This window comes from Vicia villosa, unplaced genomic scaffold, assembly GCF_029867415.1.
Source record: "Vicia villosa cultivar HV-30 ecotype Madison, WI unplaced genomic scaffold, Vvil1.0 ctg.000399F_1_1, whole genome shotgun sequence".
NCBI classification, from domain to species: domain Eukaryota; kingdom Viridiplantae; phylum Streptophyta; class Magnoliopsida; order Fabales; family Fabaceae; genus Vicia; species Vicia villosa.
In genome coordinates, this window is record NW_026705179.1 from 230,814 (window position 1) to 250,794 (window position 19,981).

General features: G+C 31.9%; 1 protein-coding gene across 1 annotated transcript; it reads left to right on the plus strand.

Annotated features, from left to right (window-relative positions):
• The first annotated feature begins 10,924 nt into the window (after positions 1 to 10,924).
• On the plus strand, positions 10,925 to 17,797 carry LOC131627742 (protein LIGHT-DEPENDENT SHORT HYPOCOTYLS 10-like). Its single transcript, XM_058898596.1, has 2 exons — positions 10,925 to 11,627; positions 17,455 to 17,797. The coding sequence occupies exon 1, from the start codon at positions 11,068 to 11,070 to the stop codon at positions 11,617 to 11,619; it is 552 nt and encodes a 183-aa protein (XP_058754579.1). The 5' UTR covers positions 10,925 to 11,067; the 3' UTR covers positions 11,620 to 11,627; positions 17,455 to 17,797.
• Positions 17,798 to 19,981: the final 2,184 nt, after the last annotated feature.

Sequence of the window (19,981 nt, forward strand, 5' to 3'; positions counted from 1 at the left end):
AAACATGAAAACAAGAGTGCCACAATTCAATTTAAACCAATTTATTCATAAATCATTTGTCATGCTACACATAGGAACAAATCATCACATTATCATAATCATGTTTCTACACAGATGGATATTTATCATACAGATAAGCATAACATCATCTATACGCTATCCCACAAATTTATTACAATAACAACAGAATAGAGTATCCTCATAGACTCTAGACTAGCGTTCTCTAGTGTTACAATATCAGAGCATGACATTGACGCTATACTTAAACAGACTAGCCTATGAGCTATCCTCACCAAAGCCAAAAGCCGCTACTTGCCAATTTGAAAATGTCAACATGTAAGGGTGAGTCTCATCGCAATTAACAAATATTATTGCATCATAAATAATAACATATCATAGTTATATTAATCACCTAATTGTATTATATTCAGGCAATTCCACAAATACACAACCAACACATCATCACTTCATAAACTGAAACACATTCAATCATGTTATGAAAATCATGCATATGAATGAACTGACACTATGCATGTGGTACCATACATGGGATAAACCCATCCAACTGATCTTTTCATCATCAAGATACAGTCCAACCGGTACAAATTCCGCACAATGGGATTATGCCCACCATTTGATCCACAACATCACCGGGATCCATCACCAAAATGCGTATGAATAAATGCACACATATGACATACTTATAACATCATCGATTTGATGTTTCACATCGTCTCATTACAACTCACCATTTCATCACCAATAAGCATGCACATGTATTATCAATCATTCAGTTATATCACATATAATCATGTCAAAACACCTCCAAGTCACAATGAATTCAAAGTAGTTACATCAACATAACAACACATTGTTACATTCACACACATATATGTACACAATGCTACAATCCATCAATTAAATTAAATCAACATTTAAAATAAAATAGGGCCACTGCCCATTTCATCAATTCATCATATAAAGCTTTAAATCAGCTTCACAACGCTCAAAACGGCGCTCAAAACGGATGTACGGTTTGAAACTTACGGCCTTCGGAAAATTTGTGAAAAATTTGTATGTTGTAGGTCGACGCACAAGATCCATAGGTCGACACATAGAATTTTCTGTCCCCCTCGGGTTTGCTCAGGCCGACCCATGAGTCGACTCATGCTGGTCTTTTGGGAACCTATAGGTCGACGCATGATCTTCATAGGTCGACGCATGCTGCGCTGATGCAAAAAAAAATTCTGCGATTTTGACATCTTTCCTCTCCCAATCTCAATCAAATCGCACCATAACAGTCCCCACACCAAAACATCATCAAATAACATAACATAATACAATTATAACACATTTTAGTGGCCATCTAACACTAAAATGATTCATCAATCACATCAATTCAACAAAACAGCCTAAATCTCCCAAAACCCCAAAACCTAAACATACAATCCAATTGTTCTGACTAATATACCTAATCAATATTATCACTTAAGATACGATAAGAGAAGTTAATCGGAGAGTCCCACTTACCTTATTCAAGAATCCTTGGTTGGTCCTCTTCCTCTTCTGCTCCTCTTTCACGTATACTCCTTTTTCCCTTAATTCCTTATTTTTATGAAAATCAATTTTAATTTAGTAAAAGGCCTACTAACATAGCAACCCCTCTTTACTAACACTACACTTGGCCCAATAGCCTATCTCATAATTCTTTTCAATTAATTCCACAAAATACCGAATAATTCTAAATAATAATTTAAATTCCGATTAAATTAAATTTAGAAAATATGGGGTTTACAGACTTCATACTTACCATTGCACTTACTAAACCCTCGCTTCATGAAGATTTTGGAAAATGATCATAAACGCACCTCTTATTGTCAATATAAGGCCTTATGTAGAATGTGCACACTCTACATTCTTTCCCCTTTAATTCAAAACATTGAGGTTGTGATATAAAACCTCTTCATCTAGATGACCATTTAGTAATGTTGATTTAATATCAATGTGGAATATAAACCATCCTTTATATTACAGGCCAATGGAATTACTAGTCTAATACTCTCATGCCTTGCCATAAGTGAGAAAACTTCATCATTATCAATTCCTTATTTTCGCAAGAAACCCTTTGCAGTAAATATTTCCTTGTTCTTGACTAGCTTTTCTTCGGGATTTACCTTGAGCTTGAACACCCATCTCACATCAATAATCTTCTAACAAATAGGTAACTCGATTAATTCCTAAGTCTTATTCTTCTCTATAGATGTTCATTCTTCCATCATAGCACCTTTCCAACCTTATTCTTTCAAATTTTTTTGGTAGTCAACTAGCTAAACATATGCAAACTTTATGAGATACATCATCTCTCCACCATCATCTACTTCATCGTCACGAACTAGCTCACAATTAGCTAGTCTTCTTGGAAGTTATCTTACCTTTTGTGGCCTAGTTTGGGCTCCTGCAGGTTTTTCATCTGAAATTGTATTATTTGTTATGATATTAGTGTCATTCTCCTCTGCTTGATAAGTTTCATTTTGAAATGGAAATGATATTTATGTAGCATCTTCGTCATTGACTTCCTAATTTTAGACTTCATCTTCCATGAACAATATATGTGTTGGTGGAAAACTAACAACATACACTTACCAACAATAACAACAAAATCACTTATGAATAAGAACAACAACATACATCAACATTTATCAACAAAAAGACAATAACATACCTTTTATTGAAAATACTCATAGAATGATCTGAATTTGATCTACTTTGTGTTGCTATGAAGAAAAAATATAAGACAAATGAAGCTTCTAAAATAGCTTCATAATTCTTATATTGTTTCTCCATGGCAACACAACCCATTTATGAACCACACCCATAGTTTGGGTTCTCTTGAACCATATTTCAAATTATAAACAACTTAAAGAATGTTAACCTGTTTTCAAAAGATAAACTAGCATTAAGAACATATTAACATAAACGGAAACATAACCCAAAAGAGAATTAAATAATTCCAAATGAAAAAACCATTTCTAAGAAGAACTAGTGTCATGAATGGAACAAATATGAACAATGTAAGAAAGCTAATGGAGAAGATTACCTTTTAGTTTTAACATATATTAATTAGTATCACGACGAGTTTGCTGCATTGGAAGAGAGACATGTTAGGGTTCTATTTTGAGAAAAAAAGGAAGAAAACTTATGAAGAAGAATACGAAAGAGAAAGTGGATGAACTTGATTACCTTTAAGTTTGAAGATGCTAATGAGGACGAGTTTTCTGAATATGGAATAGAGCATTGTTTGGGTTTTGTTAAGGAATTGTTGACCATTTTGAGGGAAAGGTTGATAACTTCGTTAATATTGTTGAATAAGTGACCTCAAGCATAAGAGGAAGGGTGAATTGTGGATTTGTAAAATTATGGATATTTTTCCCTTTCTCGATTAGGATCGTGTTAGTAATTTTTTTGAGTAGTAAAACACATCGAAAGTAAAGCAAATATATTATATTTCAGAAAATTAAAGAGGATAAGGATAAAAAGATTGCACCAGAGAGTTATCTAAGTTTGATCAAAAGTTGTCTTAGTTCTATCCCCAAGAGTTCTTCTTGAGATTTTTCACTATAGTCTTATGAGCTTTTATCGGTTATGCCCAAGAACCTTAATACAATCCGACCTTTTGAATTTTGAACAAACTTGTTCTCAACCTATGGACGGTTATCACTCAAGATCAAAGCTTTTCACCAGTTAAGCTTCAAGAACCAACAACAGAGATCTATGGTTGATCTCAAACAAAAAAAACTTAATTTTTTAAAGGTAGTGTACCTTTAAGACTATCAAATACCAGTACAACCACTTAAAAAACCCTCCTTACAAATAAAATTTCACTCCAAAGCACTAAAGAAACCGAAGAAAAAAATTTGTAGAGAGAAAAGGAGAGAACTTAGAGAGAGAAATTCTAAACAAAAATGAAATTGTTGGAAAGTGGCGTGATTTCAAGTGAGGGAGACCTCCTTTTATATATTGGTTGGAATCACCAAGAAAGGAAACAATCCATGAGCCTCATTAACTACTCAATCGATTGGTTTAATCGATTAAATTGAAAGAATATGGGCGTTATGATTCTCAAAATGGAAGGTTATGATATATGTCAGTTGCCAATCATTTAGGTTATGTAGATATGTCTTGAGGCTTAGGTTTGATCTTTTTTAATCGATTAGGATAATCAATTATATTAGACAAAATTTCCCTTTTAGTCATTTCTATAGCTTCTAAGTTATTTGTCACAACTTCCAAGTCATTTTTTAAATATTTTTCTTTTAGGAAAAGTGTTTTTAGTGTGTGAGTTGCCTTAGAACTTTTAAGCTACTACCGTATTTTTATAGTACTTAGCTCTCTCAGACAGACTGACAAGACTTGGAGAGCTTCCATATCTTTATTTTTAAAGATACTTTTGAGACTTCTTTTGAGTTCTTCAATTGACTTTGACTTGATAGTTGACTTTGAGTACTTTAGGTTTGTAGATACGTTGTTGTCACCAAACTTGGCTTTTACATGCAATCACATAGATCCACACACACACACACACACACACACACACACACACACACATATATATATATATATATATATATATATATATATATATATATATATATATATATATATATATATAAGTAAAACTTATCATTACATTTGTTAAAATAAATTATCATAATATGTAAATACTATTCATAACGGTTTTTGATATTAACCGTGATAGTAAGTATTTTTTATTATAATATATTTATATGAGTATAATGACAATCCTTTTTTGTAACGAAAAGAAGAAAAAATTGTTGGTGTTGGGAATCTAAGCAAGTAATCTTTAATATATCACAACGGTTGTGTTGAATGACCGTGATCAAATAAATTTTAATAAAATATTAAATTAATTAAAGCGAGCAAATATCAATTATTACTACGATTATTTAGACGGCCGTAGTAATATAGTGTTACCAAAGATATATTTTGTAATAGTGCGGTCACCACTATGTAATCCAAAAAAGGAAGGAAAGATTCTCAAGATTTTCTCAATGATATTCAATTCACTGAGAGACTCACAATACTACTTTATTTGGTATGTCAGAGTTAGTAATCTTGAAATGTAATCACCCATTTTTTACCATTATTCATCTCAACAACTCAAGTTGACTTCTCAAAGATTTTAAGTTCGTCTTCTTGACTATGGCATCAAAGTCATAGTTTCTTTCCAACTTATCACATGCGGTCTTTAAGCTGGTTTAACTAGAGATATTTTCTAAAGCCTTTGAATCCACACATTGATGGATAAAAAACAAAGCATTGCAGTCTCTCTTTTTGTTTTCTTTGAAGGCTTTCCTTTGTGCATCACTTGAAGTTTCAAGCAAGGCTTCAAAACGGTTGGAATGTACAATCACACAATCGGTGAACAATAGAGGTTTAGGGTTTGTGGAGAAGAAAATAGTGAGAAAGAAAAGAGAATTAGAGAGAGTGTCATTGAGGATGAGAATCATTTTCTGCATTAGTTTGAGATGAGAATGCCTCCAAGACCTTTATACAAGAGTATTACAATAATTGGAACTCAAAATAAAATATTAAAAATACAAGGAAAAAAAACTCGGGCGTGTAACCAGTTAACACATCTGGTAGATAGGTTACACACACAAACCGAAAAAAATCTTATATCAGGTGTAACTAGTTAACGCATTTAGTTAACCGGTTGCAGCAACTTAAAACCAGCTTTTTAAGGTTCCATAAATGATTATTCTCCAAATGTAATCGGTTACACCCCATGTTAACCGGTTACAACACTTGAATTATTGGATTTTCACTCAACACACCACCTTAATTCAAGTGCTCCAAGTTCTTCATGCATATGCTCATCTTAACCTCTTGAACACGTCATTTGTGACTCCCTTTGTACACAAATCAGCAACTTGGTCCTCGCTTCTACAATATCGCGGTCTTAACTTTCCTTCACTAACAAGCTCCCTAAAATAGTGAGATCTCATCTCATTGTGCTTGCTTCTCCCATGTGCAAGTAGATTCTTAGCAAGATTAATAGCTGAAATATTATCAACCAAGAGTGTGACAGCCTCAACAAGCCTTTTGTGCATCTGTTGTACCTTCGACAAGGGGATTCACCCCATTCTAGATCACTTCAAAAACATCTTGGTGGCCAAACAACACCTTCATTTTCTTGCACTATTTGTCGTAATTCTTCACTTCAAAGGGTTGTAGGTTTGTACGGACTCTACCATTGGAGACGATATTCATGTTTGCACTGCGGATTATGAATCAGAACCAAGTTCTTGATGCCAAATGTCGGAACATATAATCACACAATTGGTGAACACTAGAGGTTTAGGGTATGTGGAGAAGAAGATAGTGTGAGAGAGAGAGAGAGAGAGAGAATTAGAGAGAGAGATAGAGTAATTAAGGGTGAATCATTTTCTGCATTAGTTTGAGATGAGAATGGCTACAAAGAATTTATACAAGAGTATTACAACAATTGAGACCTAAAACAAAACACTAAAATACAAGAAAAAGCAAAAAAATCGGGCGCATAACCGGTTAACAAGATTGTTAACCAGTTACACAAACAAACATAAAAACATCTCATATTAAGTGTAACAGGTTAACGCATTTAGTTAACCGGTTACAGCAACTCAAAACTAGCTTTTTCAGTCTCCGTAAGTGATTATTCTCCAACTATAACCGGTAAAAACACTTGAATTATTTGATTTTAATTGAACACAAACTAGTTCCAACCATATCAAAAACATCTTATGCACCAAATATGACTATTATCTCAATCACTCATTTATCCAATTCTTTTTATAAAAAAAAATGGTAAATATGCTGCGAAATTTTCATGACCCACCATAAACTCACTTGCAATCACTTGAATCCTTAGAATTGTTCTTGCTCTTGATACCAATTTCTTGTGAATAAGTTGTTATAAGATGGAGAAAATAGATAGAAAGAGATAGAGAATTTAGTGAAAAGATTTAGATAAACTAGATGAAGAGGAAGTATTATTGATACACATAGAACTTATATATCTATAACTGTTTTACACAACAAACATAAAACCGAAAATTAACTCTAACTAATTGAATTAATTATTCAAAACTAGCTCTCTTCTTTGCTCGGTTTTTGTTTGTGCTCCTGTCAATCAAGAAACTGTTTATCTTTTTTTTTTTAGAAATCAAGATAACATTAAAAAGGAGAATTAAGGGTTCTCCAACCCGATTACAAAAGAGATAACGGGAAAACCCCGCCAAGGAAAAATACTAACCAATTACATTACGAGAGATAGTACAAAGGTTCCCTACAAAACTTGTAAAAGGAATGATTGGGATGAGTAATTTTTCCGCAAAAAGACCATCGCCAAGCCAACATCTTAATATTTCAAACGGTGTTGTTTACACTCCAAGCCTCTTTACGAAAGCAAACACCATTCCTAACCAACCATAAGCACCATGTTGTGGCAAACCAAACTATGTCCAACTTTCTATCCATCACCAATTTACTATGGAAGAATGAGTGGCATTCCATAAAATTTGATAAACACTCTTCTTCAAAAATAACCCCTTTACCCACCCAAAAAGCTATCTCACTCCAAATATTTTTTACCACCCAACAACCAAAAAATAAATGATTCCTTGTTTCCGAACTATTACCACAAAAAATGCACTTTAATTATACCATAGAAAAAGACATACCTCTAACCACCAAGAGGTCCTTCATAGGGAGTCTATTGTGAAATAACCTCCAACCAAAAGCCTTTATTTTAAAAGGAGCTTCCATTTTCCACAAAAGACCGAAAGCTTCCGCATGGTTAATAGGAGGACCATATAAAAAATTGGACTTTTCGTAGAACTCATAACACGAAGCAACCGAAAAATCCCTTTCTGAATTACCATTCCAAACCACAGTGTCCTTTCCTATCGCCCAACCATTGAAATTCTCCAAACGGCTCTTTAAAGACAACCATTGAGTCATGAGAATCGGATTTTCCTCCACGAGAACGGGCAACCCTGAGTCCCCCCACTTCCACTCCTCCTCCGACCACCCCCCCATTGCCGCCACTGACACATTCTTTAAACGAGAGACAAAAAATAAATCCGGATAAGCTTCATATAAAGCCGAATCACCCAACCAAGTTGAAAACCAAAACGGAGTGTTATGACCATTACGAATAATAAAACGACAATTTCCAACCATAGGATCATTAGAACCAAGAGAAGAAGGAGATGCAGAAGAATTAATCTTTAAAATGTCTTTCCACCAAAAAGAACAAAAAGGCGAAACTTTTACCTTACTATCCAAACCGAAAGCCTTTGAAGAAATATCTCCATACCAAGCTTTCAAAACATCATACCACAAAGCGTTTTGGCCTTGAAGAATCCGCCACCTCCATTTGTTAAGAAGCGCCAAATTAAATAAAGCCAAATTCTTCACCCCTAAACCACCTCTTTTCATCGGTAAAGTGACATCCCCCCACTTTATCCAATGAATGCATCTTTTATCTTCCGCACCACCCCATAAAAATCTACTTTGAACTCTAGTGAACACCTTCACCACTTTCTTCGGCATCTTGTAAAATGACCTAGTAAAAATGCATAACGAACTAAGCACGGATTTAAGGAGAGTTATTCTACCTCCAAAATTCAAAAAGCGATTTGTCCACCCTTTCAAGCGATTCCTCATTTTTAAACAAAAGAGGTTTCCAAGTGGCTTCCTTCCTCGGATTGAATCCGATAGGAATACCCAAGAAATAAAAGTTGCTCTCCTCCACCCTACAAGAAAGAAAATTGGAAGCCGCCTCTAAGAAATGAACATTAGTATTAATTCCTATCAACTTACTCTTGTGATAATTAATACCAAGTCCCGACACCATTTCGAAAGCCCGAAGAATCGCACGAACCGCCCACATATGTTTCCAACTACCTTCCCCCACAATCAACGTATCGTCCGCAAATTGAAGAATATCCACTTTATCATTATCATTAAAAGAATAATGGGAGAAACTGTTTATCTATTAACAACAACAACAAAATTTCCTATACTCACGAAGCATTAATTGATCACTATAGACACAACTAACTAATCACTCAATTAGTGGACTAAATTATGCTTATTAATAGATATGGTTTTAAATCAAGTCCAACTTGGACTATGCGCACTAAGGCACCAACTCTTGGGTAAACCAATTCTGATTGGCTTTTACTTGAATTAGACAAAATAAGAAAATACTAGGGTCTAATTTCTAGCATCACCAATTCTCATAATTCATGTTGTGAAAATGATGATCAATGATGCGACACAATATACCTAATTAACTTGCACACTTAGAAAATTATATGTAAAATGAATAAACTACAATATCTTGTATCCATTAAAGGTTTTTATATTATTTTATAAACGGGGCCTGTTGAAAATTGAAAAATGGAGAGAAAATTGATTCGTGATGGCTATATTAATCGCATAGTTAAATTTAAAATTGGGAAACACGCATATCCGTAATATTTAGAATAAATATAATTTAGGTCGTAGATTTAAAACTTTAATCCATTTTATAAAAAAAATGGGACAAAATTGATCCCATGACACTTTATTTTTAAAGTTAAAATTTATAAAAATTTATGTTAACACATATATCCATAAAAATTTATAAAAATAGAGAGGATAATCATATCAAAAAATATTAGCCTAAAATTTTGTTTCATCTTGATTATAATGGGGAGGGGTGCAACGGACTCCAAACATTATACTTTTGAAGTTTAAAAACAATTTTAAAATTACAAAATACTAAAAACATTTTATTAATAAAAAATTTAACACTTTTCTTATTTTTTTTGTCTTTCTTATTTTCAAAACTAAAAATCAAAAAGTAAAATCTTTAAAATATTTTTTAGTTTTTTAATTTTTAATATTCTCAATTAGATAATAGTTTTCAAAAATATTTTTGTAAAATTAGATTATCAAATAAATTTTTTTATTTTTAAATTTTAAAAACTATAAAATAATTTTACCAAATCAAATTAAACAAACCCTAAATAGACCCTTAATGTTTGCTCTTTTTTTTTCCTAAGAGTATAAAGTAACGATATGTTTTTATTATTTTAAAAAAATTAACAAATCTTTAAAATAGAAATAAATAAACTAAAATTTAACAATAATAAAAATAAATTAGAATTTTAAAATTTTATCTCAAAGAAAAAACAACTTTAATTGATACAGAAAATTAATTTAATCTACAATATTCTTTTATGTTTTTATGTGCCATATTTTTTAGAATTTTTTAAAGATTAGATCATTTAGTTTAACATTTTAGAATTTTGTTATTATGAATATTGAGAGGTCTGGAGAACGACCAAACTGTCTATTAATAAGTCAAATATTTAAGATTTAACAGCCTTTAACATTATATATTTATCCAATATTTTAAAACATTATAGATATGAATATTTTCTCTTATATATTAAACATTTCCTCCGTTCTTAATCCTTAATCTATGTGAAATTTTAGTCACTCACACTTAAATTTCAAAAATCTTTTTCATAGGTGTGAGTTATCCACATCATTAGTCTTAATTTAAATTAGAATTTATTTATCCAACTTTTAGTATAGTCAAGTCAATCATACCATTCAACCATCAATCCTCTAACTATGTGATTTTAGTGAATCGAATAAATGGTCGAACCAATTTTTATAACATTGCTTTTAAAACATTTGAAATCTAAAATTAAAATAAACCACTATTAGTATCACAAATAATTGTAACAATATAGGTAAAAAGTGAAAAATACAAAAATGAGAGAGAATTTGAAAAGGGGAACAAAAGCACCTACACATAGGGCCCATGACATGTCCTCTCAAAAGACCAATAGATGTTATTTTCATCTTTCTCCACTACACTCACAAATTCTTTCACCACCTCCATTATACCTCTCCTTCCCACAAACATCTATTAATTCCTCCTCACCCTCATCTCTCTCACACACACTCCCAATAAAATAATCAACCATACACTATTCACTCACCATGTCCATCTCATTGCAAAACGACACCGTTCAAGCCTCCTCCTCGTCCTCAAGACCCGATGCCACCACCGATCAGCCATCGGCGGTCGCTCCTTTAAGCCGCTACGAATCACAAAAGAAACGAGACTGGAACACGTTTGGACAATACCTAAGAAACCAAACACCACCAGTTTCTTTGTCTCAGTGCAACTTCAACCATGTACTTGAGTTTCTCCGTTACTTAGATCAATTTGGAAAGACTAAGGTTCACTTACACGGTTGCATCTTTTTCGGACAACCCGATCCGCCCGCGCCGTGCACTTGTCCGTTGAGACAAGCTTGGGGGAGCCTCGATGCACTCATCGGACGGCTTAGAGCCGCGTACGAAGAACATGGTGGTTCACCGGAGAATAATCCGTTCGGAACCGGAGCTATTCGGGTTTATCTTCGGGAAGTTAAGGAGTGTCAATCCAAAGCTAGAGGGATTCCTTATACAAAGAAAAAGAAGAAGAGGAGTCAAGTTAAGGGTACTCATAATAATTCTTCTAAGTCCTTCAAGCAGCTAGCTTCTTGAGATTCATAGTAAGTTTTTCATATCAAATTAATTAATATTTTTATGTATTTTTTTTACTGTTAATAACCACTAAAAATTCACACATAATCTTAAGGATCAGGATCTCAACTATGTTGATGACATTCAACTTAATAATATTTGTTTCTGCAATTGAGTTTAGATTTGCCGACATATTTGTATAGTTTTTGACAAGAAATGGTTGAAAATTTGGAAGCCATTTTTGACTTTAGGGTAAAAAATATTATACTGAGAATACAAAACCCTAGCAGCAGAATACAAACCCTAAATTTGCATTGTTAATTAAGAAATATAACTTATTGGTGTATAGAATAATTTATTGATTAAAAAATGTAAGAATAAAATTTAACAGAGGATATATACTTTTTCTTTTGCATACTCATTCTCTCTTCCCTTTTCTTTCTCTCTCCTATCATTCAAGACATAATTATATTTCCTAATTAAATACTCCCTCAGGTGCAAACTTTATGCCAATTTTGGGCCTATTTCTGATTCTGCAAGATTTCTTGTGCTCCCTATGGTCATGTGACTTTGATATATAATCCATATACGTTGCATGTGATTTTGATATACAAACTTACGTAGAATCTAAAATGTACTTTGGATTTATTTGTTTATTTTCTAAATAAACAAATATATAATACTAACTCAGTGCTTCTTTAAGACCATTTGTACCACATTAGAGACAAGGTGGAAAAGTTAGTTGGTTTTGATTTGTCCCTATTCTATCCTCACAAACGTTTTGTTTCTATAGGTATTCAATGTTTGTATATATATAATCTAACAACTTTATTTTTGGTACAAAGAGGATTGAAACTATAAAATCACATAAACTATTAATTAATTGGTTTGTTTAAATTAATTTATTTTAATGTGTCGGTAAGCCTCTCCATTATTGTCGCTCACTAAGTTCTTCAACTTAATTGTGTCCATAAATTTAGAAAGTCAATATCCATTGATGGGCACTAGCCTACAACCTTAAGATATACAATCCACATATTTGCACATCATTCATATAACGAAATGACAATGATCATGATAGAAAAGACAATAATCCAAACGGATGATATGGCTCCACCTTTCGGTTGATCATTAGACTTGTCAACAATGTCTCTTCAAAAATATTGTCTCCCCTATAACCTTAAGACTAGAGGGATTTTGTAGATGTTTTGCTTTAAGATGAGTGTTCACTTTGTTTCGATTGAATAGTAGGTGGGTTGTGAAAAGTTTGGATCCTATTATTGTGTCTAAATGATGGTTTGAATCATGGTCTTAAATTGCGGCTGCGGATGCGGTTGCGGTTGCGGATGTTGCGATTGCGGTTATTGCGCTTGTTGCGATGTGCATTGCGGCCGTTGCAGCGTGAATTTTTAAAAGGAAGTGTTTGAAATATTATATTAAAAAACACTTAATGTTATGTTTTTTCTTTATATAAGAAGTAAATTGAGTTTTAGAATTCTAATATATTGACTTTTGAAGAAAATATTTAAAAAAACATGATTAAAATTGTCCGATAAGGTTCCTAATACATCCGGAGGCGAGATTTCAAAATCACACCGCAATTGCGGTCCGATGCGGTTGCGGAGGCAACCGCATCCGCAATATTGCGGGTGCAATTGCGGTTGCGTACCGCAATTTAAAACCATGGTTTCAATATTATTGTGGCTTAACAAACCTAATGGAATCTCTATAGAGATGTCTTAGAGCACTTTCCTCTTCTGTTTAGGCACTCTTTACATGATTATATTGGGGCAAGCATGAGTGATTAAGTCCCACATCGATTATGAAATGGTAGATGTTGGATTAATAATAAAGAAGATTCATATATTTAATGTCTTAAGATTTTTGGTGGAGATGTGACATCTCCCTCTCTTGTGGTCCTTGAGCAATGGGCATCCGTTGGTGCTCCTGATTTTTTTGGACTCCCTAACAAAAAGTGGTATCGAAATCGTGGTTCTGTTTGATGGATGAGCGAGAGTTGGATCCGACATTGAATCTTGTTATAGGATGTGATGGACTCATACTTGTGGGATAGATTGTTAGGTACAAGTGTTCCGCATCGGCAAAAAATTGGTGGAATGTTGAATTTATATCTCTTTTTAGAAGATGTTTAGTAAGGTTTGGAAATAAATTATCTAGACACACTTGAGTCAGTGTCTCATTTTTTTTTGTCACTTATGACTTAGTTAATATTGTCTTCTACGGGATTTTCAATTGGTTGGGAAGACAGGTAGTTCTTCATAAGAATCCTAGTCTTCTCTTTGAGTGTTTTCTTTTTGTAGGTGGTAAGCCGATATCTAGGAAAGGTTTTTATATAATCTGATATTGTCGTGGTTTGGCCAATTTGAATAGCCCAAAATGAGATTTTGTTTTATGGTTCTTCAGTGAATGTGAAAGACGTTGTGGAGAACAATATCCTTTTGGCGTCGAAATGAATTTTGGTATATTAGTGGAAAACTCTTGAATCTTCAATGAATGACTTAAGAACTTTGTCCTTTGGATGAATCAATATCTGATTGAGATTTCGGCCAATTTGAGAGTGCTTATGCTTCTTTGTGATTCTCTTTTTATGATTTTTGATTTAGTATTGATGGTCTAACTGGGCTGAGTTCTAACTTGTTTCTCTAGTAAAGTGTAGTTCAGGGTTGTTGTTCTGGAGTTTATCTTACTGTCTCTTATTTGTTGTTTAGCCTTGTAGTTCTTTCTTCTTCATTTTTGTTTTGTTTTTTGATTTTGTTGGTGTAGCTTTTGATATATTTTGTGACAATTATCGAATCATGTGGATTTATTACCTTTATTATTGACACTATTGTGTCTTTAAAAAAAGTGAATATTCAATCTATTTCTAATTATAATCTCGTTTTTAAAGTTGTATATAAATATAAATTTATGAGATTAAAGATAATGTATTGTCACTGTAAATTAATTTTATATTATCACTTAGTAAAAATATTTTTAGATCGATTTATTTTTTTTATAAAATATTGAGAGCATTAATATTTATTTATTCTCAAATATACCTTTTATTTAAAGTACTAATTTGTCTAGAAAGATAAAGAGCTAATGCTAGAATGCAAATGGTTTATTAAAAGATCTACGGACAATATGATCTCATTAAATTTATCACCTATTTTTTTAATATATGGGAAGAAAATTGTTGTTTATAATAAAATAATAAATATAACTATCTTTGATGTCTAGTGCCTACATGTGTATTTCACTTTTATGAATAAAACGTAATTATGTATTTACAAGAAAAAAATATTGAACTAAGTCCAAGAGAAATACTTTTTTGGACATAGATTTAATCTAAACACAAACACTATATATTATGTGATGTACAATTCAAAATTTACTTTTTCTTCTGATTTGTGTGTTCTCTCACATTAGGTTTAATATCCTCACTTAAAAATAAATTATGTAAAAATATTGTGTCCAAATAACACAGTTGCAAATAGAACAGAAAAATAAATCACGAACATGAATGAAAAAATTTAAATTATTAAAAGATACATGAGAACAGATCGAGAGTTCTTAGCAATGTCTTAGAGATTCCCTTATGTAAATGATGGTCTCTTTCGATCCAAATCTAACTTGTCCATTTTTTGTTTTCGTCTTTTTATTTTTTGTTTGGTATTTCTTGTACATCTGATTCTGTTCTTGTATTTTTTTTAGTCTACCCTAGCTTTTTTTTTTCTTATTTACTATATATATAACTTCTCCTCTTAAGAGATGATTCCTCTTTTTTGAGTTATCTTATTTTGCTAAGCTATTGTTTGTGTGAATTGAATGTTGATTTTTTTTTTAATAATTAATTTGAATCTAGTGGATTTCGAACATGAGACATAGAGAGAAGCACAGTTTCAGAACCCAAACGTTTCATCGCTAGATCACACACGCACAACTCTGGTATTTTGCTAATCTATTGCTTGTGTGAATTGGATGTTGATTTTATTGATTTTTTTTTCTCCATTGTTTTTCAATTTTGGTAAATTCTTTCATACTCGGTTAGGTATAGGTAGAGATAGGAATAACTCAAGATAGATAATAGAGGTCTAAGCTTTAGTTTACACAAGTTAAAGTCACGCTGACTTTTTTTAAACAGAAAAGATTTATAGATTTTTTAACAAGTTTATTTAGTTAAAAATGTTAGATTTTATACTATAAAAAAACTTTTTAACATTTAAATAAATATGCATAATTTATATTATTATTATTATTATTATTTTATTATTATTATTAGTAGTATTATAATATATTGTATTTTGAATACAAAATTAAAACCTAATTATGTTGAAGAACTAATAAAAATAAGTTGAATACACCTTACTAACAATATCATAAGTTGATTTTATAAGTTTTCCTAAACAAATAATCTCATAAAAATTCTCCTACTAAATAAGCTCAAATAAGTCAATACAAAAATATTTTAAGCTTTTTAATTTATATAAACAGTAATTGAATGTTTTATTTGCATATTTATATACCCATCGAAAAGTTCAAACTCAAATTTAAAAAATAAGCCTATAACAGATTTAGGATGGCAAACAGGCATGCACGTCCCGTTTAGGCCCGTCCTATAAAAGTCCGTTAAAAATCAGGGCAGGCGGAGTAAACATAGTTGAGGGTGCGAACTTAAAACCTTTGTCTGCCCCTTTAAAAAGTGAGGGTGGGGCGGAAAATTTTCGCAAACTTTGCACCTTTTAAGCCTAAAAATGTAAATTTTCATATAAATGTCCATGCCTGCAAAATCCTCAAAAAAACAGAGTCGGGCGGAACGAGCATATTAGAGATTGCGAGCTTAAAACCTTGGTTCGTCCTATAAAAAAGTGCGGGTAAAACAGACATATCCAACCACCCCTAAACAGATTACATATCAGACTTAAGCTTTGATATTTTTAACAGGTCATACTTAGGTTGGCAAAGCCTAACCTGAGGTACCAATATTTTTAATATAAATAAATTTAAAATTTTAATTTATTTTAAAATAAAATAATATTAAAACATGACATTAAATATACATGTTTTATTAAATAAAAATATCAATACTAAATTCAAAGGAATTGGAGTATTCTTTCGAATTCTCGTTCTTAATAGTTATATTCATGAGGTTTTTAGTTGTTTCAATTATATATATATATATATATATATATATATATATATATATATATATATATATATATATATATATATATATATATATATATGTATAATAATTATATTACATAATATTTACTAGTTTATTATAGGAAAGAAAGTATAATATTGTGAAACACAAAATATTACATAACATATTAAATAGTTTTTCTTTTTTGAAGTAAAATAGCATTTTGTTTGATAGTGTATTATTTACATTTTCATGTGAGTTTTTAGGCTATATGTAAAATTATAATTCTAGATATTATTTGAACAATCTACAATTATTTAGTAATTATAAGCCATATCATGTTTTGTATAATACCCAGTCATCTATTTTTACAATAATATTCAAAAAAATTACATCAGTTTCAACTTTCAACTTTCAACCTTCTTGAAGACTTCCTATAGATGTCATATACTCTTTAAATATTAGTGAACTTTAGAAGAATATGCATCTCAAAAGAGTTGAAATCACCTCAGAATTAATTTCCGAACGAAATTAAATAACATGAATTGTGTAAATAAAATAAATCAAACAAAAAAAAATTAATTTCACACAGAATTTAAATTAGATTCTTTCCGACTTATATCACTAATGTATAATCATAAGCTTAACGTCTTGTCCAAAGTTATATGTGAATTAGTGAGCTGATTATAGTTTGGATTGTTTGCATTCAGGGCCACAAGAATGACTTACTTGGATTGGGAACTCAAAACTTGCCAAGAGAAGGAGCATGACCTAGCTTGTACTACAAGTATCATCTGCACTTCATCCACTGAAAATTCATCACAGGAAAACATTGGTAGATCCCAATTTGTAAAACATAACAGCAAAATAATGTTTTAAAAGCAAGTTTGTGCTGAGTAAGTCTTAAATATATATATGTACAACAATCTTGTAAGTTTCTTACATATTAGACCTTATCTTCAACCATGCAACTTTTTCCACTTGTTTTCTCCATCCATTAAAGCATATATACTATTATGATCGAAAAACTCATTCAGTGGTGTATTTAGCAATATGTTTGACTGTTGATTTTCCACTGTCTGGCGAATTTCAAGAACTTGAGATATTTAATACCACTAGGAATTTCATCTTGTTGCACTCATTTTGAGAACAGATATGTAAAATAAAAAAAGGCTTAGTTGGGGCTCCTCACATTCAAGCCAAACATGTTTAGGGCATGTTAGACCATGTGGTTAACGTTAGGGCATGTTTGACACATTGAATTGGATATTTGATATATTGCTGTGTATTGGAATTGCATAAGAGGGAAATTACACATTATTATTATTCAAAGATTGAAATGTACAATCATTTGGAGTTGTATTTATACACCAAAGGAGCAAGAGCAACTAACATTCCTATAAAAGGCATAAGAAATAACTAATTAAAATTAAATAAGTAACTAAGATTAATTAGTATTATATAATACGGCCTCACAAGTTGGACCATGAATGGAAACAATGGACCATGAATGAAAACAAGTCTAAGTTTGGCCAAAAAAGAAGAAAAAGATCGAGTAGGTAGAGGTTTAGTTAGGCATGGCAATAAAACCCAGACTTATGAGTACCCATCCGAACTCGCTTCGAAGTTGACAGGGAAAATCCGCTTTAACTGAGTTTGAGTTTGGGTTTGGGTTTTTCCCGATTATAAAATATGGGAATGGGTCGGATAATGGGGAAAATCCGCCCCATTTATTTTAATATGTACATTATTATTTATATCTCATAATTTATATTATTAAATATGTGGCTGATGTTTTAATAATTTGATTTGTATTTATTATTTGAAATATTTGAAATATTTGAAATGTATGCATGAAATTTTTTGAGATTGTTTTATTTTGTTATTTATAATGTAATTTAATTTTTGAAAAAGTAAATATTTTTATTAAAAAAACTGATTTTACGAAATAGATGGTGGCGGAGCGAGGATACCCGAACTCGTTTCCGACCCGCCCCATTGTCATGCCTAGACTTAGTTAAGACATTAGTATTTTGGGCCGAATATGGAATTGGGAAGAGTTTGATGAGTCGTGATTCCAGTTTTTCTTTGATGATGTGACAATCGATCTCGGTGTGTTTGGAGCACTCGTGAAACATTGGATTGTGGCAAGTAAATGACAAATCTGTCGTCACAATAGAGAGAAGTGGGTCTTGAAAAATCAATGTGAAAGTCCTTAAAGAGGTAGTACAGTAATCATTGGACTTCTCATGTGAGATTGGCGAGTGCACGATATTCGGCATTTGAACTGAAATGTGAAATAGTTGTATGCTTTTTTTACTTTCGTGAGATGAGAGATTTGCCAATAAAGATGGCTAACCCGGTGACTAACCTTCTAGTTGAGGGGCAAGTACCCCGATGACTATCTGCAAAATCAGTAAGAATTAAATCAGTGTTAGTTGGATAAAATATGCTCTGAGTTGAGTAAGACTTTAAATATTATAAAATACCAGATAGAGACCAAGTCACTTCAGGGCCCATAAAGTATCGAAGAAGTCCTATGTAACACCCCGTTTTAATTTAGATTACTTTTAATTATTTTAATAATTATGTGATGCGATGTTGCGATGCATTTGGCGAAGAATGTGAGTACATATTAGCCTTGTATGATGTGGGGTTGTTTTGTGTGGGATCGTTAAGCGGAGAATATAGTAATCTTAAAAAATAGAAGAATTGATGTTTAAGGGTGCATGACTAAAGATGTAGAAATATGGGGGTGTAGTGAAAGATTTGGTAGTAATAATATTATTCTAATTATTAGTAGAATATTATAATAATTAGTATTTTATTAATTAATTAAATAAGAAGGGCGAAATTGAAATATTGAATTAGGGGTCCAAGGGGCTAAGTAGTCATATTCAGGAAGTTATAGGTTAGATCGTATCATTCTGTGCAAAGAGAGAAGTGGAGCAGAGAAAGAGAGAAGAGGAAGCGATCGTTGTTGAAGAAAGAGCATAGGGCGGTAGAGCTTAAGGAATCAAAACCTAAGGTAAGGGTGGGGTTCCGATTATCTAATAAGGGATATAATTGTAGGTAGATTGATGATTGCATGTTAGGTTTGGGGGTAGATAATTGGTAGGGTTGCTCATAATTAATTGAAATTGTGTGCAATTGATGTGATCATGTTGTTTGTTTTGATGTATTTGGTGTATGATGTTGATAATTACATTGAAAAAACCATAGATTTTGATGATTTTC

Excerpts from the sequence above, each read along its gene's own strand:
- LOC131627742 (XM_058898596.1), top strand. The coding sequence starts at position 11,068 with ATGTCCATCTCATTGCAAAACGACACCGTTCAAGCCTCCTCCTCGTCC.